This window comes from Eschrichtius robustus, chromosome 3, assembly GCF_028021215.1.
Source record: "Eschrichtius robustus isolate mEscRob2 chromosome 3, mEscRob2.pri, whole genome shotgun sequence".
Classification (NCBI taxonomy): Eukaryota; Metazoa; Chordata; class Mammalia; order Artiodactyla; family Eschrichtiidae; genus Eschrichtius; species Eschrichtius robustus.
The window spans coordinates 172,513,100-172,537,453 of record NC_090826.1 but is presented as its reverse complement, the minus strand read 5'-3'; the positions used below and the strand labels follow the sequence as shown (position 1 = coordinate 172,537,453).

Genomic DNA, 24,354 nt, shown 5'->3' with positions numbered 1-24,354 from the left:
GAGGTTAAGAGAGAGATGCACAGGAAGTAAAAACCCAGGACCTCTCCGAAATATAAGGAAGAATCTTGGACTGTCACAGACATGGATTGGGATCCAGGTTTACCCTAGAAGTCCGAGGGGCAGGGGCCCCAGCTGACCGCAGGGTAACGTACTGTTTCCCCAAATACATGCTTGGCCAGCAGTACGCCCGAGTATTAGACTGAGTTTACAGAATGCAACTCCTGGACAGCCAGCCCAGCGGATTGATTGTCCACAATCAGCAGGAACATTCCTGGGTGAAGCGCAAATTGCTTTCCCCGGTGCTTGACCCTTCCAAAGCATAATGATAATTGCTGCTGTGTGGCAAGCTGGGCTTATGCACAACACAGGGGTTAGTGCCCTCCCCTCAGGAAGGCTACCAAGGAGTAGGGACTACACACATCACATCTGATTGTGACAAATGCCTAGTTTACCTGCTAATCAGTGCACAGTAGTAGGTATTTTGTAATCTCACCAAAGCAGAAAACCCCACACATCTCAGCTCAAAACAATCAAATCAAATCTACTGCTTTTATATATTTCTGGTAAGAAATGAAACACATTCAGTCTTAATCACATGAGCAGTCAATCAAATATCAAATTGAAAACAATGAACTACAAAGAGCCACCTCGAAGTCACTTTGCATTGATAAATTAGTAATGTATGATTAAATTATTCATATCTTTTTTTCTTCCTTCGGACTATAATGATATACTGTACACAGCACCGATCATTTACTTGGGCTGAGTCCATTCATTTAATTATGCTGCTAAACTTGGTAGGCCAATTGGTCATCATGAGAGTTTCCAGGCAAGCTTATCACAAATATATAGAACATGTTCCTCATTGTCCCCAGTGGCTAAGTGCTAAAATGCTATTTAGTGCTCAGAAGGTTAATGTCCTGCTTATGTAAATTGTCCAGTTTAACATTCAGCAGCGGTATCATAAATTCTGGCTCCAGGATTTCATTAAACGTGTGTTCAAACTAGTTGACCTTAAAGGTTAACAAGCACAAGTTAAACAGGACAATTATTTAACTCACTTCTTATCAAGAGACTGGAGTGTACTAGCCATTTAACAGCTCCGCAGACTTCACAATTAGACTTCTTAGAAGGTCTCTGATAAAACGGCAGGTCGTGAATTTTCATAAGGATGTCAGATAATAACTATTTATCTGCACTTGTTTTTCCTTTCTTATAAACTTGAACTTTGATCTTAACATTCAATTAGACATGAGTCCACAGAGAAGGACTAGGTAACTCAGGTTGCTAGGGTTCACCTTCACTTGGGTCTGCACGGGGATTTAAAACATCATTCATGCATCGTCATTCGTGAAAATTAACATGAAAGTCAGGGACTCACCATTAAGTGTGCAGAGCTCAAATGAAGCATGGGGCCCAACACTGAGTTACGACATCTCTTTTACTGGTTTGGGACGTTAGACTAAACATTGGATTCTTTTCTTAAAAGACCCCCAAATGCCTATTAACCTCCTGGAAAAAAAAAAATGCATTCTCCTTTGCTTTTATATTATGATGCGTTTTAATATAACAGAAAGTTAGATGATTCAAGACATCCTTTTCCTCGCCAGTCTGGTTTCTTCTCCTGCTCTCCTTGGGCATTTTTTGTGAAACGGGAGCGAATCTCTGGAAGTGATCGGCTAAGGCCGTGTTACCTACGCTGGGGGAAGCCTGGAGCGAAGCCCGTGGGCTGACGTTTGCACGTGCTTCTCTCTGCGGGAGGATCAGGCAGTGGCTTCGGGGATGCATTAAATTGGTGACCACACACCAGCAATCTCAACAGTTGGTGGCCACTGTCCACCAGGAAAAGGTACAGAAACCTTCTTTCCTTGCAGGTTGAACTGTTTAGACTGCAGGCTCTTTGGAAAATAAAGCAGCACATAAGAGCAAATAGGACTTCATTAATAAATCATGAACTGAATTTCTGTTAGGAGCTGAAATGAAGCAAAATGGGTCCAGTTTGCCTGTAGGTACATTGGGGGTGTGATAAGTAATTTTTAAAATTTGGTAATGTGCGTTAAAGGTAATTAAATGTAACGATAGAAAAGGGAGAGATGGATAGATACATGGATAGATGGATAAATAGGTGTTAAATATATCTATGCTTGGCCCAGTTCCTCTTTCTGCCTTCCTCATTCCCCCAGAGGTTACTTATTTTTAGGAGCTGTTAAAAAAAATAATAATATAAGGAAGAAATATTTTCTAGCATGAAAAGATGTGACAGTGTTTTATACCCTCCTGTGTTGCTCTTCATCCAAACTTCATCTTTTGAATATTGGCTTCAAATCCTGCCTGAAAGGGGACATAAATAAAGTGAAATGGCTAATGGACTAAAAACACTTATGATCAGCTTTTCATAACTAACATTATTGATAGCTTCTACCGCGCAGGCACCTGCACACAGTGCAATATCCATTTCTAAAGTAAGATTTAGAGCCCTATTTGCAATAGAAAGGCTAGCACATGCAAATAAAGAATTCGAGAGTGAGGCCGGCAATGGCCTCCCCCAAGAGAGGGAGGAAAGACCTCTTTCCATAGCAGAACTGACCACAGGGGACACAGAACACTTTTTCAGATTTCAGACATGGCTGTGCATTTCACAGCGTCCTGGGAGGGTCTTCAGGGCCAGAAAATTGTTAAGTCCTTAATTTGGAAACAACCACTTCTTTCTACTCAATGGCTTAGTATTTGCACTTGGTCAGGCAAATGAATTTGCATTTCTGTATATTGAAACAATAACAAAATCGTTTTGCAGGAAATGTAGCACAATACAAATAAGGAAGCAGGCAAGACGGGAATATTTTCATGGAGTCTGGTGCTTTCCATGTCCATTTTAAGGTGATTTTCCTGTTGTTGTTGTTTTTTTTTTCCTGTAAAGATTTCTATTTTAGCAGACAGTTGAAGAAAAGCCTTTGTGATGACTAGAAATTTATTTTGTGTTCAAAAATTTTCTTATCAATAACCCTCTCTTTAAAAATATTTTAGCTGTAGTAACAATAAGAAGATGTTAGCAAAACAGAAAGCCTTTTATCTGCTTCTTGTTATTGAGATAGCGTTTGGAAGGCATAATTCTCTTCTCTTTTAGTTCTTACTATTCCCATCTCAGCAAAAAAATTTTTTTTTTCCTTCAAACTCTGGACTTTATTATTCTAAAAAAATTAAGTTCGGATTACATAGGAAACTGGAAATTATGGTTTTATTAAATTAAATTAATTCAAAAGAGCATTGGATTTGTGGGACTTGTATAGTTACTCATAGCTACAGCTTCTATTACGGTAGGATCCCCTCCTTCAATTATATTGAAAATATGAAAATATGAATCCCAGTATACAGTCCCCCTTGGAACTGTGCATTAATGTTAGAGATTGTCACCTCTGTACTCTAAAGAATAGTGATAGTTCCCAAGTTATATAGCAATCAACAGCAAAACATTTCTCCCTCCCTTCAGAATCTCATGGTACTGCAAAGTATTACTGAGAGAGAAAAATGTTTTATACGGGAAGTTGCAACAAAGATTTCACACATAACAGTATCAGTGTTTAGCTGTGAGTCCCTATTTTTGTCCTTTCTTTTGTCCGAATTTGAGTGTAACAGAGAACAAAGAAAGACATGAAAAGGAGGATGCAAAATGACTGCAAACTCTTCATAAGTGGCAAACTCATTGCTCAGAGACAAGCTGAGGCCTCATTGCTGATGACAGACACAGCCCAGATGCCCGGATGCAAGCAATGCTACCTGGGAGGGAGCTGGGAACGATGAGACAAGTGTGTCGCTGCTCCCCCCATCCCCCCACCCCACCCACTCCCACCTCCAGAGCAAAGAAAGGGCCAGCAGTCCAAATCACAAATCCAGCCTGCTGCAGGCGAACACCGACCCAGACAGTGTCCACTATGTGAGAGACAGCTCAAAGGGATGCTCAAGTCTTGTGACAGCTAGGGTTGTGACATATCAAGAATGAGTGGCAGCTGGGTGAAGACAAGTGGAAGACACCCTAGCATAAGAGAGGGAAGGAGGTTGCCATGAGTTGAATTGTCTCCCCCAGAAAGATATGCTGAAGTCCTCATCTTTGGTCCCTGTAATATGAGCTTATTTGGCAGATGCAATCAAGTTAAGATGAGGTTGTACTGTATCAGAGTGCATCCTAAATCTAATAACTGGTGTCCTTATAGAGAGAGAGAGATTCAGAGACAGAGAGAGAATGCCATATAATGATGCAGGCAGAGACTGGAGTGATGTATATTCAAGTCAGGGAACTCCAAGGATAGTGGGCAACCACCACAAGCTAGGAGAGGGGCATGGAACAGCTGTCTCCCTCAGAGTAGACAGAAGGAACCAACCCTGCTAAAACCTTGATTTCAAATTTCTAGTCTCCAGTATGATGAAAGAATAAATTTCTGCTATTTTAAGCCAACTGGTATGTGGTACTTTGTGGCAGCCCTAGGAAACTAATACAGAGGTGAATAGGAACTTTACCTACTTCCTTCTTCCCATTTTCTCCTAGCAGTTCCTGAACCAGAATCTGTTCTGGTATCTTTCATACTCTCCTGAACAGACTCTCAGACTGACTGGCACTGATTACACTAAATGCAGAGAATCACCATGCAGAAGTCTTGAGGTCCTATCTCAAATTGGACCTGCCTCTTGGTCAATGATGTCAGTAGCCAGTAAGTGCGTCTTGATTATGCTCTAGTTCCTCAGAATTGATTTTGAACTTCTATTAACTCCTCCTTACATCCTCAAATTAAAAAAAAAAAAAAAAAAGGTCCTCGGCTCTCTTCTTCCATATTTTCCTCTAAAAACCATCATGGCTTGGGCCTAGCTCCCTTTCACCTTCTAAAAGTTTACCAAGTATCACACTTACATGGTCATGCGCTTTATGGCAGGCAGGAACAGGCAAACGTAACTGCTAGGTTGCATTTAGAGCTTAGGTTTGGGGCTTAAACTCCTTTGATGGAGGGAGAATAATTCTGGCAGCCTCTGAAAGCCTATCCTCAGATACTATGTCATGGTCTTCCTGCAGTGTTGATGCCTAAGAGCTTTTCAGACAAGACTGCCTGGCAGTAGTTCTCAGTTTAAGGTTAGATAATCATAACGATGTCAAGTTTGGCCACATGTACAATCGCCACCATCTGTAACATAACATCCACAACTCACAACCGTGACTCCAAAAAAGAAAGGTTTGGAGTTATGAATGGCAGACCATTTTGTATCAGGTTTCCAATGCTCATGACCTGTCCAGGGTTGGATTAATATGACACAAATGCCAGGACTAATTTTCACCCTCAGTATATAATTATTCAAAATGAGTTACTAATGACACAGCACGTATATGTGTGTATGTGTGTGTGTATATCTTCTTGACACCATTACAATTACTCATATACTCTATACAAAGCTCCCATAAGATCTTCCCCAAAAGAACTCTTTAAAAATTTAAAAAAAGTTTTTTTACACAATTTTAAAAGTTACTTTCCATGTACAGTTATTACAAAATATTGGCTATATTCCCCATGTTGTACAATACATCCTGCAGCCTATCTTACACCCAGTAGTTTATACTTCCCCCTCCACTGCCCCCCCCAACTGGTAACCACTAGTTTGTTCTTTATATCTGTGAGTCTGCTTCTTTTTTGTTTTATTCACTAGTTTGTTGTATTTTTTAGATTCCATATATAAGTGATATCATACAGTATTTGTCTTTCTCTGTCTGACTTACTTCAGTTAGTATAATGCCCTCTAAGTCCATCCATGTTGCTGTAAATGGCAAAATGTTGTGCTTTTTTATGGCTGAGTAATATTCCAGTGTGTGTGTGTGTGTGTGTGTGTGTGTGTGTGTGTGTGTGTGTGTGTACCACATCTTCTTTATCCATTCATCTAATAATGGACACTTAGGTTGCTACCATATCTTGGCAATTGTAAATAATGCTGCTATGAACATTGGGGTGCATATATCTTTTTGAATTAGTGTTTTTTTCCAAAAGAACATGTATTCAACAATTTAAGGGAAAAAAACCCACCTTGTTGTATAATTTCCCCTTCACTAACTTTCCTGACCCTACTTCCAAAAGTCAACTATAGTTAACACCCAAGGCATATCATGGGATTTATGAAACCATCAAAACCTTCACAACTAACAGGAGAGATTTCATTTACTTAAATTTATGTCTATAGTTGTGAAAATGAAACATAATTTTAAAGGACTCCTTCTGCTGTGGAAGTTTTCCTCTGTTATAACTTCCGTGTAAAATTGAATACTCTTTGCCATTAACAGGGGTGCCAAAGGGATTCATTAAAGCACTAGCCTGTTATTCCAGGGGCTTCTAACTAGCTGAAGGGAGAGAGAGAAACAATGAACCATGAGCATCCCTTTTGCTTTGCCTGCATGTCTCTTTCCCCTTTCCTCTTATATGTCTCCTTCTTATACCTCAAGGATTAAACACCTAGTAGACAAACGGACATTAAGTAAGGGCAGACATGAAACCATTTCAAGGATCTGATGTGGAAGAATGAGTATGAATTTGGAAGGCAGGGAATCCTAGTGCATCACTTACTAAGCTGTGACCTTTGGCAAGGAAGTTCACTCATTCACTCAACAAATACATAATGACCACCCACTCTGAGCTGGCCACTTGAGTTACAACAATAAACAAGGCAGATATGGGCCCTTCACTCAAAAATATTTCATTCTATTTAACTGTCTTCTCCAAAGCTCAGCTTCCTCCTCTGTTAATTTGGCATAATTATAACATCAAATTCATGCGGAAAGTGTGAGGGAAGGAATGAGATACAATACATGTGAAGGAATTGTGAAGCCCAGTAAAATTAGCTATTATTTCCACTGGATAGGAAATACCTTAAGAGTAAAAACGGTTTGCTATTTGCCTTTAGCATGCCCTGCACCTTGCACAATGCTCGGCGTTTAGTAGATACTCAGTGAAAATTTATTGTATGATTACGAACACCAGTAGAGATCAGATTAGTCACTTCCTCATCTGCTCTTCACAATTGGTACAGCACTTTGAACAATACACGATGTGAGAGCATGTTATGTTCATCTTGGTATTCTTCGCGCCCTTCTTTACCTGACACAATCGCTGGAGCATAGATGGTGCTTGGAATTTATTTGAGTAAAATGTCTGTCAGTTAATAATGATTTCAAAAAGAAAACTGAAGCGGGGAAGGATCAGCACTCAGCCGTGTCTGCTCCATGCCCTGCAGAACCGGTGTCCATCACAGCCCTCTCTCACCGGCCAGCTGCCAATACTGAGGATTTCATGATCAGCTCCACCCAGGTTTGGAAACGACCCTGAATATGCTTGTTAGTGTATAAGAGACTGGGTGGATGTTGGACAAGGTTTCCCTGTGGAAGGGACTCAAAATAACGTTTAGGTCATGAGAGGGTAGAGTTGTAGGAGAGGGACTATATCCTTCAGCGAAAATAACATACACGAGGGACTGAAAATGGGAGATAAGATGGAAATTTTGTGAAACAAAGAAATCCACCATGCCTGAAGCATAAGTCAGGAGGAGAGTGGTCCAAGATGAGGGGTGGGCAGGGGCTAGGGCTGGGCTGGCAACCTCCGCACTATTGACATTTGGGGCCAGAAAATTCTTTGATGTGGAGTTCTGTCCTGTGCCTTGTGGATGGCTGGCAGCACAATCACCATATGCCAACAATACGCCCCAGTGGGATGCCCAAAAATGTCTCCAGATACTGCCAAAGGCCCCTTGGGGGAAATACTTCTGAGATTGAGAACCACTAGGCTGCTAGGCCATTGCAGGGTCTTGCAGGTCACATAAAGAAGTATAGGAGATCACTGTGACCTGACTTGCAGTTTGAAGAAATCATTTCCTGCTGAATCCATGCAGGGAGACCAACTGGGAGGCCATGGCGAGAAGTCCATTGGAGGGAAAATGGAGGTTTTGACCAAGATAGTGGCAGTAGGATGGACAGAACTTGGTAGAGTCAAGAGATATTAGGAAGTAGAATGCGAGTGGTATTCATAATCTTGCCAGGCATCTTTTTTCTGACCTTTTTCACTGTTCTATTTGACCCTACTCAAGGCCTGGGGAAGAACCAGCAGAGCAGGTCTTCTTGTTAATACCCATCTGATTTCAACTGGTTACATCTTTTTTTCTGATTCAGGAGAACTCTTTGCTTATTACGTATTGCTTATCAATATAATTTCTAACTCTTTACTTTTTTTTAAAAAATTATTTTAATTAATTAATTAATTAATTAATTAATTAATTAATTTATGGCTGTGTTGGGTCTCCGTTTCTGTGCGAGGGCTTTCTCCAGTTGCGGCAAGCGGGGACCACTTTTCATCGCGGTGCGTGGGCCTCTCATTATCACGGCCTCTCTTATTGCGGAGCACAGGCTCCAGACACGCAGGCTCAGTAGCTGTGGCTCACGGGCCCAGTTGCTCCACGGCATGTGGGATCTTCCCAGACCAGGGCTCGAACCCGTGTCCCCTGCATTGGCAGGCGGACTCTCAACCACTGTGCCACCAGGGAAGCCCAAACTCTTTACTTTTTATGAAGGTTGACATTGGAACTGTCTGTGAAGGACATTGTTTGCATTTCCTTTGGAAGAGAAGCTCAGGCCACACAGGCCCATTTTGATTATCTACCTGTTTTTCCTGGAGGCAGGAAATTACTAGAAGCTTGTCAAAGCAGTTCCCATCCTTCCACTGATCCCCATTTTACAAGGAAACTCAGGGAGGAATCCCAAGTATAAAGGACAAAAAAAATAGCATTGATGAGTCTACCACAATCCGAGCACTTGCTGAAGTCAGCAAAATGGTCTTCTGGTTTATCTCACAGAAAAATCAACAGTAGTCAGAATATATTTATTACTCTACTTAGTGGATTTCAGGAACCATCTCATCATGACCCCCCTCGCACAGTATAAGGCCTTTTCCCTTAGTAAAAGGAGGAACCAAAGGTCATAGCTTCCCTGCAACTTCTGTCCACTAATTAGAGAGATCCTTTACTAGGTGAGGCTGAACATAATTGGACCATTACCTAATCCCATTACAAAATAAAAAATATACGATTTCATTTTTGTTGGTTTTCCTGTGAGTGAGACACAGATCATCAATGGATAGTCAAAGTGTAACAAGAATATTACTGATGGGTTTTCTAAATGTGAGATTCCAGCTCCAGGGATTCTATTAATATTCCTCACATTAAAGAACCTGAATGGACAGGCAGCCATTTGGGCCCTACTTCTGATCCAAAGCCATTCTAAATATCTAGTTTTACCATTGTGAGCTGTATTCAATGGCAAGCTCAGGAAATAATATTGACACTGAGAGGAAAACTCTCTTCTTCAGTAAAGACACCAAGGTTTCCTTAAAGCCAACAATATTCCAGGAGCAATTTATTAAAAATCTTCCCCAAAAGATCTGTGGGTAAATATACATAGAGGCAAAGCCATGGTACGCACTTCAACCTAGAGCCGTATGCACACATCTGGATTAGGACCTCGAAATCTGGTCTCAGGTCACTGGAGGACCTCTAGCTTCATGGAGACACCTTCTCTGGAGGTGAAGCTAGCTACAAATTCTATTTCAAACCTCCACATTCTCCACCCATTTCTCTTGTCTCCTGTGCAAAGACAAGGTCCTAGTGCGCTGAGTTTGATGCTGTTGTTGTTGCCAAATGTTGTCCAGTTTCCATCTTAAGAAAATTAATTTCATGTTTTCTACTTTCATATGAATGAGTCCATTGGAAATGACAAAATGAAAAAAGCTTGAAAGAAAATTAGAAAAGCAAGTAGGCAATGTGCTCTAGCTTACCTTGAAAGTGCTTGTGGTAATAATGGTCATTTTTCATTTGTTGTGATAGTGGCTAAAATTAGGCTTCATCAAACACATGACTATCCCCAATTTTTTTTAAAAGGAAAGTTCTGTGTATTTAATACCACAACAACTCCCCAAGGTAGTGGAGTCCAAAATGCTGGAAAGTTAATATTTCAATAGAGCCTGAACAGGACAACCTCATTTTCCATGGAGAGGCAACGTGATGCCGAAGAAAGAACACAGAGCTGGGAGTCAGGCCAGTGAGTGTTGGACAGTTCCTCCTCCTGTGTGGCCTTGGGCATATCGGTCTCAACCCACCTGCTCTCATACATCTAAGGCCTTATCAGGCATTAAAATTCTATGATTAAAGAAAAAGGGGCACATATCCAGAGAAAACTATAATTCAAAAAGATTCATGCCATGTTCATAGCAGCACTATTCACAATAGCCAAGACATGGAAACACCCTAAATGTCCACCGACAGATGAATGGATAAAGAAGATGTGGTATGTATATACAATGGAATATTACTCAGCCATAAAAATGATGAAATAATGCCATCTGCAGCAACATGGATGCAACTAGAGATTATCATACCAAGTGAAGTAAGTCAGAAAGAGAAAGACAAATACCATATGATATCACTTGTATGTGGAATCTAAAATATGACACAAATGAACCTATCTATGAAACAGAAACAGAATCATGGACATAGAGAACAGATTCGTGGTTGCCAAGGGGGAGGGGGTTGGGGGAGGGATGGAGTGGGAGGTTGGGGTTAGCAGATGTAAGCTTTTATATACAGAATGGATAAACAAGGTCCTACTGTATAGCACAGAGAACTACATTCAATATCCTATGATAAACCATAATGGAAAAGAATACAAAAAAAAGAATGTATATATATGTATAACTGAATCACACTGCTGTACAGCACTAATTAACACAACATTGTAAATCAACTATACTTCAATAAAAAAAAAAACAGAAAAAAAATAAAAAGAATCCACAAGATCACATGCTTTCTTTTAATCCTCCATGACTTCATATGACCATGAGATGCAACAGAAAAACAAATTTCCTTGCTAAGAAAGAGGAGGTTGTCTTTTGGCGATTCATCCCTAATCTCTTTCTCAACTTGAGAGCTCACTCTCCAGATTCACTGCATATTGGGATCCTTTACTGCCCAGGTCCAGGATCATTCTGAAAATAGAAATGTTTTTCTCACACAGCTGGGCAGCAAGTGTTCAGAACAAGAGTGAAAGGCTAGACAAATCTCTCCATTGTCTAAATGTCAAGATTCTTGTTATCACCCATCTGTGAATCAGAGATTCAGAAAACAGAATCCCTGCTTTCTAAGACAAAGAAGCCTGAGGTCTGAGTGGTGCATTGTGCCACATGCGGAGCCCATGTTTTGAACCCAGCAAGTGTAACCAATACCCCTAAATTCAATAAGAAATAAACACTGAAAAACTGTAGGGTAACAGCATCAGTCCTCTGTGCTTAGCATCCCTTCCAGGCACTGAGAGGAAAGCATATTCAGTGCTGGTGGTAGTTAGTGCAGTGAAACAGCAGAGAATCTGGTGACAAAAATCCTTATGGCATAATATTTAGTGGAAAAGTTGTATATACAACTCTGATCCAAATCATATTTAAACATAAATGTAATTTTTTTTCTTTGTATGCATCTTTTCCAAAATTCTTACAGTAAAATTTGATTAATTTTGTTGTAAAAAATACAACCAATTCCACTTTGAAACCATAGAAATATTTAGCAAATCTATGTGAGTTGAGAAGTCACCCCAGTTTTAACTTGTATTTTTCTCAAAATTTTATCCACGTATTGATGACTTTGGCTTGTTATGCCAAAAATTTACATGCTTTTTGCTAAGCACAGGAGAGGTGGATATTATATTACAGTATTCAAATGCTCTCTTATTCTTTTGTGTGTGTGACCCTGCAGGGCAAGTTGGAAGATTAGGAGTAGCAACCATAAAATTCCTACCATCAATCTCATAGCACTTGGCATTATATGAATATTTGCCTGCAGTGCTTTATTGTGCAATAACAAAAATGGGGGGTGGTGGCTTTAAAATAGCTAGTTTACAAACATTATATCTTTACAGATAAAGCTGAATATGGTCATCTTTCCTGAATCAGTGGGGTGGTGCTAATGAAATTACAATTAGAGGATCAATAAAAATAGACAGAACTTAACTACAAAAGACTAGGCACTGTACAATTCTATTTATATGAAACTGTAGAAAAGGCAAAACTAGAGTGTCAGAAAGGAGCTCAATTGTTGTTAGGGGGCTGGTGGTAGATTGAAGGGGTCTAATACAAAGGGACACGAGAGCACTTTAGGGTGAGGAGATGATGCCGTATCTTAATTATTGTGGTGACGTGATTCTGTACAAGCACTCGTCAAACTACACTTTTAAAATTGGTCAATTTTAGTGCATGTACATAATACCTTAATAGGCATAAAAGAGGAGGAAATGGGCAAGATTTGCCTAGACCTATTCATTTGAGGCAACACCTAAAGTTCTAGAAAGGGGACAAATTGCAGCATTTACCATACATGGTAAGAGTTCCATCAAAGATCCACAAGAGGATCTTTAGCTGACATTTTCCTTGTTTATTTCTTGACTGGTTGATGGGATTTTTGTTCACTCAGTCCCATAAGAATATAATCTCCATAAGAAGAAATGTCCTAGTTTGTCTTGTTCTTAGCTGTATCTTAAGCACCTACGATAGTGTCTAGCATATAAATATTTTTTGACTGAATAAAATAAACAAATACATAAGAAAATTTCAGATCCCAGTAGGTGCTATGAGGATGCCTTATAGTAAGGAAGGTTCCCAATTAAATTTGCCTGAACGAAATATTTTCTGTATGGTGAGTCCGGATAATAATTTTGAGACATTAAGTTTTTCTCTCTAGACTCCTCCCTTCTTTTTAGTTGCAAGCAGATAACCAGGCCTTTGTAATTTATTGAACCTGAGACTTGTAGGGTGATAAACAAGCTGTTTGAAATCTGTTACTCTTCAAGTCTTTGTAAAATCATGAATTCAGTCTAAGAGATTATATATCCCAGGGCTGTTGGGAAGGGAGGGAACACCTTTAAGTAACAAAGGAGAGAAGGGAAAAATCCTGTGGACTGGGAACGGGGAGTTACTCCAGCAACAAAGGAATGCCATGACTGTGAAAAAGGGTCACCTTCAAGCCAGCGGACCACTTTTCCCAGGTGAGATCACCCCTTGCCTAGATTGCTACAGGATTTCATAGTTGCTCAGCGAGCCCACAGACAGATACCAAAGAAAGACTCTGAGCTGTATCTGAATTTTGCTCCTTTCACTGGCTGACAATCAGATGAACTCCATCATTACTGCATTTCCCTTTTTCCCCCAATTCACCATCTGAAACCTCTGGATCATCCATTTTCACCCAGACACTTGTCCTGTGCTGCTTGGAAAATCTCCTATCCGATCCACCCCCTCTCCTCTCAAACCCTTCTACTCCGCCCTACATCAACCAAAACCTGTCATCAGCAAATTCCCTACATCTTCAACCTCTTCCCTCAGGATTCCTTTCATATCCTGTTCAACTGAAACTTGACTGACCTTAGAAATCTCTCATAGGGAGGCTGCTTTTTTTTTTTTTCCTGTTGCACATGAAGTAGCCAAAGTATTCTTCCTGTTCCTCTTTGCCAATCTTGCTTCTCCTTTTTTTTTTTTTTTTAATTATTAGCACTTTTAATTATTATTTATTTATTTATTTTTTGGGCTGTGTTGGGTCTTCGTTTCTGTGCGAGGGCTTTCTCTAGTTGCGGCAAGTGGGGGCCACTCTTCATCGCGATGCACGGGCCTCTCACTATCGCGGCCTCTCTTGTTGCGGAGCACAGGTTCCAGACGCGCAGGCTCAGCAGTTGTGGCTCACGGGCCCAGTTGCTCCGCGGCATGTGGGATCTTCCCAGACCAGGGCTCGAACCCGTGTCCCCTGCATTGGCAGGCAGATTCTCAACCACTGCGCCACCAGGGAGGCCCCTTGCTTCTCCTTTTTTAAAACCACATCTTCCTGAAACGTCTGCTCCCACTCAACTTGTTTTTTCATCCTCCAATCTCAGCACCTTATTCATTATGGATTTTAGCACCTGTTATCACCCTTGGTGACCTCAGCAGCCACGTAGACTCACGGCTCTCACCTTCACTGTGTATCAGAATGAACTGGAATGCTTGTTGAAAATACCAGGGCTGATGTCCTATCCCCAGAGATTTGGATTTAGTTATTCTGGAATAGGACTTATCTCTCAGTAGGAAGTGGATCTCCCACCTCCGTCCACTCCTATCTGCCCCACGGAAGGAGGCAATAGTGCACCAGTCTTCCTGCCCAGTGGTGTCCAAAGAACAGGGAGCTGATTTTCTTCCCACTGCCTGATGGAAGTAGGCAGGGCTTTGATGCTTGCCAAGCGGTGTCAGAGTCTGAGTGAGGAACTGCCTTTCGTCTTCCACTCTGCCAAGTGGTGCTCTGGTTCCCTCACCAGGATAGTGTCAGCAGAGCCCAGCAGACAGCTGCACCTCCACCCCCATCTGGCAGCAAAGAGGCAGAACAAGGCATAATGAGGTGGGAGGAGGTGGAGCGTAGTGTCAGTAGGGCCCCGCAGCCACAAAGCTCATGTCAGATCTCCACTCCTCCCTTCCCTGGTATCAGCAGTGCCCAAGAGAGAGGTGAGCTGACACCTGCATTTGGAAACTACTAAGCAACATGAATGAGTTCTACTTTTCTTGGTTGTTACTATATTTTTTTAAATACAATCACTTGTTATAGTAACAACCAGGAAAATTTGCACCTTAAATGCGACAAGACAATCAACAGACTCTGAGACCATGATGAATCAGATGTTAAAACTATGACAAAGATTTTAAAAAGAGTCATCTTAAAATGCCTCAACAGTAACTATGAATTTCTTGAAACAAATGAAAAACTAGAAAATCTCAGGAAACAACTGTAAGTTATTTTTTAAAAGGACAGAATGGTATTTATAAAACTGGAAAATACAATTGCCAAAATAAAAACCTGGCTGGATAGGTTCAATAGTAGAGTGGATATGATGGAAGATATGACAGAAGAAGAAGAAAGACTGTATTAATATCAGATAAAGTGGACTTCAGAGCAAAGAAAATCACTAGAGGCAAACAGACATTATGTAATGATAAGAGGATTAATCCACCAGGAAGACATTAACAATCCTGCATGTGTACATACCAAGTAACAGAGACTCAAAATACGTAATAACTGATAGAGCTGAAATCTTGATTCTGGGCATTTCACATGATCTTTTTGAGCCACAATGTCCTCATCTGTAAAATGGGGCTCTTAAACACCTGTTACGTTGCCTGGTACATAACAAGTGCTCAGTAAACAGAGCACTGGAAATCTTAGCCTCCCATGGCCATGTGAGAAACCTGACCAAATGGTCCAGGCCACCTGACCTGTTTTACTCAAAGGAAGCCTCTCTTCTCACCACAAAGCAGCTCAGGATTCAGGCTGCAGCTCACCAGAAAACTCAGGGCTGCTCGAGCCGAGGGCTGCATGGGGCTCCGCAAAGCTGGGTTTCAAGCTCCTGGCACAGCCAAGCAAAGAGAGCGCTCTTTATAAGCCAAAGGAGATATGGGTGCCCAGGTGGCTGCTGGCTTTGGTGGCAAAGCCTCTGGTCATGTCAGTGTAGACTTCAAAGACTGTCACGTCTGCCAAATAGGACCAGTAGGGGAGCCTCAGTCTGCGAATAGGAAGGATGACAGACCACTAGTGCTGACCAGACTCAGGACAGGTGCCCTACCCTGTGTCCTCTGGGAGTAAGCAGGTCTTAGTAAGCGCTGGGGAATCCCAGGGAAGAGGAGGTGTGGCGGGGGGAGGGGTGTGAGGACCGTGGTTTGTATTTGGCTGAGCCTCCCTGAACCTCAGCATTGGCTCTCCTCTGTGGAAGGGTCACCATCCCTCCCTCTCAGCCTGAATGAGTTGATGAAAATGTTCCCCTGTGCGGTGTTCCCACCGTGACCACTCACAAACTTCTAAGATAGATGAGATCAGAGTGGAGATTTCTACTTTGAAAACACCCTATGAATACAATCTTATCTGCACCTATCTTGACCTCACAATAGTATTTAACAAAGATGATGCTTGCCTCCTTTTTGAAACACTTCTCTCTCTTGCTTTCTTAATTTCCTAATTCTTTCTACTTTCTGGCTATCCATTTTCATGCATTGTCTACTCAGCTCTAAATATTGGAGTTCCTGCCACCTGGACTGTAGCCTCCTTTTTCTCTTCTGCCTGGAAAACCTGCTCCAGGTTTTAATACCTGGGTGTTAAAACCCACCAAAATGATGTCATATGCTATCAAATTTTATACCTTGTATCTCTACCCCCTGGCTTCTCTCTTGAGATCCAACTACTTATTCAACATCTTGATTTAGATGTTAAGATCTTAAACCTAATAAGTCAAAGTAGAAACAATAGATTTTTCCCACTAAGCTGTTCTTTCCAGCCTTCCCCATATCAGCAAATGGCACCATGATCCACCTAGCCATTAAATCAAAAATCTAGGCATAATTTCTAATTCTTTTTCTCTCACCTCCAATATCCAAACCATTAACAACTCTTTCCATGTCTAACATATACCCTTAATATGTCAATTTTTATTTATCTCCACCGCAGTCTGAGCCACCATGATCTCTCACATAGAATTTTACAGTAGCCTCCTAACTGGTCTGTGCATTGACACTCTGACCCACATGTTCTCCTACAGAACTAAAAGGGTCTTTGAGAAATGAGTTCTGATCCTGTTATTACTCTGTTTAAAATAGTACCATGGCTCCCCATTTCTCTTGGCACAAAGTTGAATGTCCTTGCCATGACCTACAAGGACATATTTAACCTGGCCCTTCTTAACCCTCTTATCTCAGCAGGTCCTACACCTCCCCTGCTTACTATGCTTTATTCATGCTGGCTTTTGTTCTTCAAAGGAACCTGTCTTCTCCTGAAAAATTTCCTCCCAGATTGTCACATGGCCATCTCAGTCGCACCATTCATATCTCAGCTCAAATGTCATTCTTTGGAGTTTCTCTGACCTCTATCTAAGGTACCCCACTCCAGCCATCACCCTATTCCAAATCATTCTCTATTACATAACCCTGTTTTATTACCTTTCTAACACTATTATCTGCAGCTATTCATTTTATTTTTATTTACTTATTTATTGTTGTCTCACTCACATAGAATGTAAGCCTCAATAAGAACAAGGACCTTGTCTGTTTTGTTAGGAATCCCTAGTGCCTAAAACAGTACCTGGCACATAGTAAGGGCTCATTAAATATTCGATGAATGAATGAGTAAATGAATGAATGGATGGCATGTCTAGGAAGGCTGGACCCTGGGACCTTACCACTGGACAAATAATCTCTTGCCTTGGATGATGAAGACATTCAATTTCAGAAGGATGAAATAAGAAGGCCGAGCTCTTAAGGCCTCTTCCATCTGTATAGCTGGTCTATTAAGGACACACAGATTGGGTTCAACTGTCACCATGGGAAGGAAGTGGCAGTTCCTTGTATACAATTCGGGATGCACTTTATACTAGTAGAAATGAGAATCTGAAAGTCTGGAAGGATCGAAGTAGCCCACTTTTCTCTTTTGGTTGCTTGATCATTCAAAAATCCAGGGCAAATCTTGCCATGGCTGATGAATACTGCCTAAGAGACGGTTAACTCCCATAGGGAGGTGAGTGTTTAATGGAAAGGCATTATGCAAGGTGGAATATGTCTTCTTGATGCATGATAGTACCCGTGTCACTAATGAAGGCTCTGAGACCAGGAGTCCAAGAGTAATTTGTTCAAATGAAATAAAGCCTGTTAGTCTTGCCAGTATTCTCCTGCTTCGTTGCTTAACACCAACCGGATGATGTAATCTGTCCCTTTCTTGTTTACAGGGATGTTTCTAAAGAGGCAGTCAAACATTGCCTCAGTCTGGTTAGGAATAATGAGGCCACTGCCTGGGTCTTAATTATATCACCGAGACAAGTCCAGTGCTAGAGGAGAGTAAAGATAAAGAGGAAAGCTATCCTCTTTTTAGGGATGTTCTGAAGGATTCAGAAACATGTGTCCTTAAAATAAAGATGAGGAGATTCAGAAACAGCCATATGAACAGGAGTCTGAAATGCTGGGGTTTTGATGGTAGTTCCACTTTTCCTTTAGAGAGCAAAGTTACCTGGTTGGAGAGGGAATGGAGTTCTAGTTAGCTGCTCCTTAACGGACTTCAAAAGCCTTAAGGTGACTCACATGAAAGATCATTCCTAGGAATTTCTAGTCAATCTCCAGAGGAGACACAGAGCCATACACTCATTGGCATCTAAATTCTGCGAGTCCTCTTTTCCTACGAAGGAAGTTTCTCTACTTTGCTGTGTTCAGAGCCTTTCTACACAGGAGAATTTATGTTCATCTTTATATTCTTTCCACTCTGTTACTACTTTAAAAAAACACAGAGTTCAGAGCCAAACATTATCACCGTCATCATCAACATCATCATCACCATCATCATTATTCTTGTTACTATTAATTTTAGATTACTGCTATTAAATAACTTAGGAAAAGTTTGCATATCAGTCTTGAATCTTAGATTTTGAACGAAGGGGGGATGGTTTGGGAAAACAATGTCTACCTGGAAATGTATTCTATAATGGCATAGAAATGTAAGCTGAAAAGATTTTTAGAGTTTATGTAGTCCAGCTCTCTTATTTTTAATATGAGGAAACGGAAACACCTTTATCTTTTTGAAGGTAAAGCAACTTGACCAAGGTCATGTAGTGTATCCAGTGCAATGTTTTTTGTATGTAAAGAACAGAAAACCCGACTTATTATGAACTGACCTAAACAATGATCCAATTTATCTTACTAAAAGGAAGGACATGTATAGGGCAGGAGTATTAGTTTTCTAGGGCTGGTGTAGCAAAATACCACAGACTGGGTGGCTTAAATAACATATGCTTATCTTCTCATAGTTCTAGAGGCTTCAAGGTGCCAGCAGGGGTGGTTTCTCCTGAGGCTTCTCTCTTTGGCTTATAAGTGGCCACCTTTTCTGTGTATATGCATCATTGGTATCTTTTCCTCTTCTTTTAATGACACCAGTCCTATTGGATTGAGGCCCACCCATAGGCCCTGATTTAACTTCAGTTATCTCTTTGAAGACTCTATCTCCAAATATAATCACATTGGCAGTTAGAGTTTCAACTTATGAACTTTGGGGACACAATTCAGTCCCTAACAGTGAATGCAGTTGGGTCTGGTGTTTTCTGTTTGGGGTGGTTATTAATTATTTATTCCATTTATTTAAGAGATACAGGCCTATTCAGATTGTCTATCTTTTCTTGTGTGAATCTGGGGAAAATGTATCTTTTAAGAAATTGGTCCATTTAATCTAGGTTATCAAATTTGTGGGCATAGAGTTGTTCATAGTACTCCTTTATTATACTTTTTACATCCATAGGATCTGTAGTGATGTCCTCTCTTTTGTTTCTAATATTTGTAATTTTTGAACTTCTTGAAGTTCTTTTATTCTTAGCCTGGCTAGAGGCTTATCCATTTTATTGATCTTTTCAAAGAAGCAGCTTTTGGTTTCATCGATTTTCTCTATTGAGATCCTCCTTTCAATTTTATTGATTTCTGCTCTAATGCTTATTATTTCTTTTCTTCTGCTTACTTTGATTTAATTTGCTTTTCTCCTTCTAGTTTCCTAAAGTAGAAACTTAGATTATTGATTTTAGATCTTTCTTCTTTATACATATATCAGTATATATATATATATATAATCAGTATATATATATAGAAATCAGTATATATATACATATATATATAGAATCAGTATATAAATAAGTATATATATATATGTGTGTGTGTGTGTTTTTATTTCCTGACTTTCTATTTTGTTCAGTTGATCTACTTGTCTACTTGATGGCCATACTATACCGTTTTAATAACTGTAGGCTTATAATGTCTTGAAATTATGTAGTGCTAACTCTTCAACTTTGTCCTTCTTTTTCATTTGTTTTTTAGCTATTCTGGGTTTTTTGAATTTTCATATGAATTTTAGAATCGGATTTTCAATTTCTACAAAAAATGTCTGTTGGAATTTTGATTGGGATTTCATTGAATCTATAGATCAATTTGGGAAGAATTGATAATAATGTTGCATCTTCTGATCCATGAACATGGTAGATCTCTCCATTTATTTGGATCTTCTTTAATTTTGGCTCAGCAATGCTTTGTAGTCTTCAGCATATAGGCCTTTCACATCTTTTACCCCTAAGTATTTTGTGGTTTTTGATGCTATTGTAAATAGCTCAAGCCCCTCTCCTGTAAGTCAACCCATTGCATGTGCAAATGTTATCTAGCTCTTTTTTAGTCACTCTGTGGTGGGGCTCGGAGAATTGTCTAAAAAATTGCTGATACTCTTGCTACTGCTATTGCTTTGAATAATAAATAAACTGTCCTTCCTCTCTTACCCAGAAGTCTTGTGTCTTCTACCAGCATTCATGAAATTTTGGAAGGCTTCTTGTTACCTTGCAAATAAGATAAAATCTCATACCTTTAAGTTTTTGACAGACACTCTAACCAATACCCTGTGAGTTGTGAGATTTTGCCAGTCTGGCTGGTGGGAATAGGCACTATTCCCATTCCCAGGGGTGCATAAGTAGCTGTTGACTCTAATTCTTTTGGGTAGTTCTTGGGTAGTTTCTCACATGTATGTGTTGATCAGTACTGACCTAAATCCCTGAGGGAGCCTCTTCACAGATCTCCTGAGTTGTCTTCTCTCTGGTACTCTATCCTGCTAACTCTAGTTGCCTTGGTCTTCCCTGACTCTCAGCTGTATCTTTCCAACTTGAAAAGTCTTCCAGGCTCAGCTTCGATCCCCTCTCTCTGTGCCCAGGTCTGGAAACTTTCTCCAAGCAGTATGCTGAGGAGATCATGGGATCACCTAGTTTGTTTCCCATCTCTCATTGGTCATTATCCTTCATTATCTAATGTCTGGTTCTTGAAAACTGTTGCTCTATTTATTTTGTCTATTTTTTGTTTCAGGTGGGAGGATAAATTTGCTCCCTGTTACTCCACCTTGACCAGATGTGAAAGTCATATGAATTCCTTACGTAGTCATCTCAAACTCGATTTTCTGTCTTATTCACATTCTATTTACCTTTATATTTTGGTCATTTTCTTAGATACACAGTTTTTGGTTTTTATATAATTAGTTCTATTGTTCTCTTTTTCAGAATTACTTCCATCGATTTTAAACTTGGAAAGTTGTTCCTACAATCCAATAAATCAGACATTCACTTCTTTTTTTTTTTCCTTACATTTATTTCATATTCAATTCTGGAATTAGTTTTAGGGTAAGATGTGAGCCTCTAATTTCTTTTCTCACTAAACAGTTAACTTTACTAAAATAAGTTTTGCAGAATTTTTCTCTTCTCTCTTTTCCTCGTGATAGTTCCTGCATAATATTTTAAGTTTTTACATATTCTAGAATTTGTTTCATTATCACTTATTTTTTCTTTTGATCTGTACATTTTAATTATTGTAGCTTTATGTATAGTATATTCTAATATCTGAACAGGCAAGCTTTGTCTCAGGACTCCTCTTTTAAAAAAATATTATCATTTACTTATTTTGAACCTTAGAATTATTTTATTAAGACTTTGCTCTTTTCTTTTCTCCTCCCCAAACTTTCCAATGGCACTTTTGTTGGAATAAATAAATAGCTTTAGAAAATTTGATCTGTCTTTCGGGAATATAGTACATCATTTCCTTTTTTTTTTTTTCTTATTTTAAGTTTTCCTTTACATCTCTTGTTAAAGTGACAAATCAATTAAATATTTATGATTTCTTTTCCTGTGAGTCCACATTTGATGACAATCACTTCTTTTGGGGAATGTGTCCCACTAGTGTTTAGAGACCTAGCACTGCTCTTCTCATAACTCTCTATCGTGATCCCTCTTTCTTGTGCCTTCCCACATAGCAACCCTGATGATATTCCCTATGATCCTGAGATATCTTCTTTCTCTTTACACTCTCCTTTTATAGATTCCTTTCTCTGTAGAGAACCCAAGAATTATTACTTAACCCAGAATATCTTTCCAGAGCATGCAGACCTTGCAGACCCAGCACCCCCCTGCTCTGGATACACTGTGCAATTACCTCTTCCTCTTATCTGTTCCATGTCCAGTAGTTCAAAGCTCTTCAGTGCACTCACATCAGCCAAGCTGCAACAAATCATCCAGAAGAAATTATTTTATCTGTTATCATCCTATAAATATTTGCATTTTAACAAGCAACTCTACTCTGAATACCCCCACCCTTCTAAAAATGACTAAACCTTAACGGAACGGTTTAACGGTGCTGCAGGCTGGTAGGGACAGTATTTGGGTACTGATAATATTTCCATCACAACACTGATCTTTGTATCAGTTAAGGCCAATCAGGAGATGGAAACCACTTAGTAATTTGATTCGGAAAGTTTAATATACAGAATTGTTAACTTTAACAGAGTATTGGAATAACAAGGGATTGGCTAGTAAGACGTGAAGAGAACTCTAAAGAAGATAGTAATAGCAGATAAAAGGAGCAGAGAGAGAACAGCGCCCAAAGAAGTGTGCCCCCTCCCCCTTTAGAAATTTTGGGTATTAAAGAAAAACAAGAAATGCTCTTCCAGGAAAATGCTAAGCTTAGGGAAAGCCTTTAGAATACGCCTGGCCGATGGAACACGATATAAGAGTTTGCTACATTATCTGTTTGACTCATTAACTTTGTGAATGGTTGTATTCTGTCATTCATTCATTCATTCATTCATTTCTTCCAAAAATATGTTTGGGTTCCTACCACGGTCCAGGCTCCGTTGCTGGCCTCGGGGGTAGGGTAGTGAATGATATATGGTCCTTATTTTCCAGGAGCCGACAAGTTAGGGAAAGGAAATAGGGGCAGCTTGTGGGAGCAGCTTCGAGGGAAAGCGGGGCTGGGAAAGCTGGTGGCAAAGGCTGACCTCAGGGAGAAGCTGGCCCCGGGAGGGAGGCAGGAGCAGCTCGCGCAGTGCAAAGCTGCTGTTTTCCCGGTCTACACCGCGCGGTCGGGCGCCTTGAGCGGGCGGGGCGGAGCTAGGTGGGAGGGAGGGGTGGGGGCCGGAACCCTTCACACCCGCGACCCAAGGGAAGAAAGCGAGATTCTATTCGGTTTGCAATTGGAAGCCACTCAGGGGTTAATCAGAGGGAGATTATCGGATCAAAGTTTTAAGAAAGATCTGGAGTTGCTGGCGGTGATCAGAGGAGAGGGGAGGACATTCTCATATTCTAACTATCGACCCCTCACGCGGTTGTCCTCGCTTCCTCCCTTCTAGTGCGTTTAGTAGGCATGTTCGGGACGTTAGTCCAACACCATAAACCAACATGAAATAAGGCAGCAGATACGGAAACAGCCGTGGGGAGGAAATGAAAGTGGACCGGGTCGGGTTGGAGTCAGAGTGGGGCGGCGGACCAGGACAAGGGCGAGCTGGCAGAGGAGTCGGCTGAGAACGTATATTCACTGATTTTTATTATTATTATTATTGTTTTTTACTGGAGCAGATAGCACGTAAAGACAACCAATCAGTCCTCTTTCCGATCCATATTCTGAGCCTCCAGCACGAGAACTCCCGGCTAAACGGCACCGCCCCGGAACCTTGTATCACTGGAACTAGATGCCGAAATCCCTTGTGTTACCGCCGGACGCAACGCTCACGGGACGCTTCCGGTTAGGAATCATGGCCGCGGCCGTTCGAGAGTCACGTGTGAGTGCGGGGAAAAAGCTGAAAAATTCACTAAAGAAGAAGGGGAAGATGAAAATGGTATCCCCGGCTGCAGCATCGGAGCTGGAAGATAAGGACAAAGATGCTTCCGATAGTGAAGGTAACGTACTAGGGCTGAGTTTGGCTGCTCAGAGGAAAGGCCGGCCTGAGTTTGCGGGAAGCAGGGGATGCGAATGCATTTGCCGCTAGCCGCCCGAATTTCGTCTCCTCAGCACGGCGAAGGGGCGACTTTGGCTCCTTGAGAAGGCTTGGGAAAGTGGTGTTCAGGGAAGGGTCCCTGTTGCGTGTTAAAGCTTCCATGTTCTTTTATTGGACATTTTTATCGTCACTGTAATTAATTAAAACAGATGAAACTGCTGCTGCTTATAGCAGCAAAAAGAAGCTTACAGTAGCGAGGGACGAAAGGAAGGGGGATATTTGAAATTACAAGAATGAGTTAGTTCTCATATGGAGCAAAGAGCAAAAGGCCGAAAGAGGAAGACGGATGGTATACTTGAATATTCTTGTGCGGTAGGTGCGTGCATCTGTTGGGGAGTTAGAGATGAGATAGTAAAAGAAGAGTGGGTGGTTGAAGTAGAATAAATAAAAGTAGCAGTTGATAACTCTCTCTCTCAGAGACGTTTGCTA

General features: G+C 40.7%; 1 protein-coding gene and 1 long non-coding RNA gene across 3 annotated transcripts in view; one reads left to right on the top strand and one right to left on the bottom strand.

The window, feature by feature from the left end:
- The window catches only part of LOC137761626 (uncharacterized), a 29,656-nt gene extending 6,673 nt beyond the window's left edge, over window positions 1-22,983 (bottom strand). Inside the window, exons 1-2 of the long non-coding RNA XR_011073438.1 lie at window positions 22,770-22,983; window positions 22,089-22,153 (exon numbers count right to left, since the gene is read on the bottom strand). This is a non-coding gene — a long non-coding RNA (uncharacterized lncRNA). The remainder of the gene's footprint in view (window positions 1-22,088; window positions 22,154-22,769) is intronic.
- A 95-nt stretch (window positions 22,984-23,078) lies between these two features.
- Window positions 23,079-24,354, top strand: part of RRP15 (ribosomal RNA processing 15 homolog) — a 48,475-nt gene continuing 47,199 nt past the window's right edge. Inside the window, exons 1-2 of one of the 2 annotated variants that reach the window (XM_068541814.1) lie at window positions 23,079-23,279; window positions 23,507-23,827. In XM_068541814.1, coding sequence (XP_068397915.1) covers window positions 23,620-23,827 — 208 coding nt within the window. In that variant the 5' untranslated portion in view covers window positions 23,079-23,279; window positions 23,507-23,619. Of the gene's footprint in view, window positions 23,828-24,354 lie in introns of both variants that reach the window. The other variant, XM_068541813.1, reaches the window with a different exon arrangement.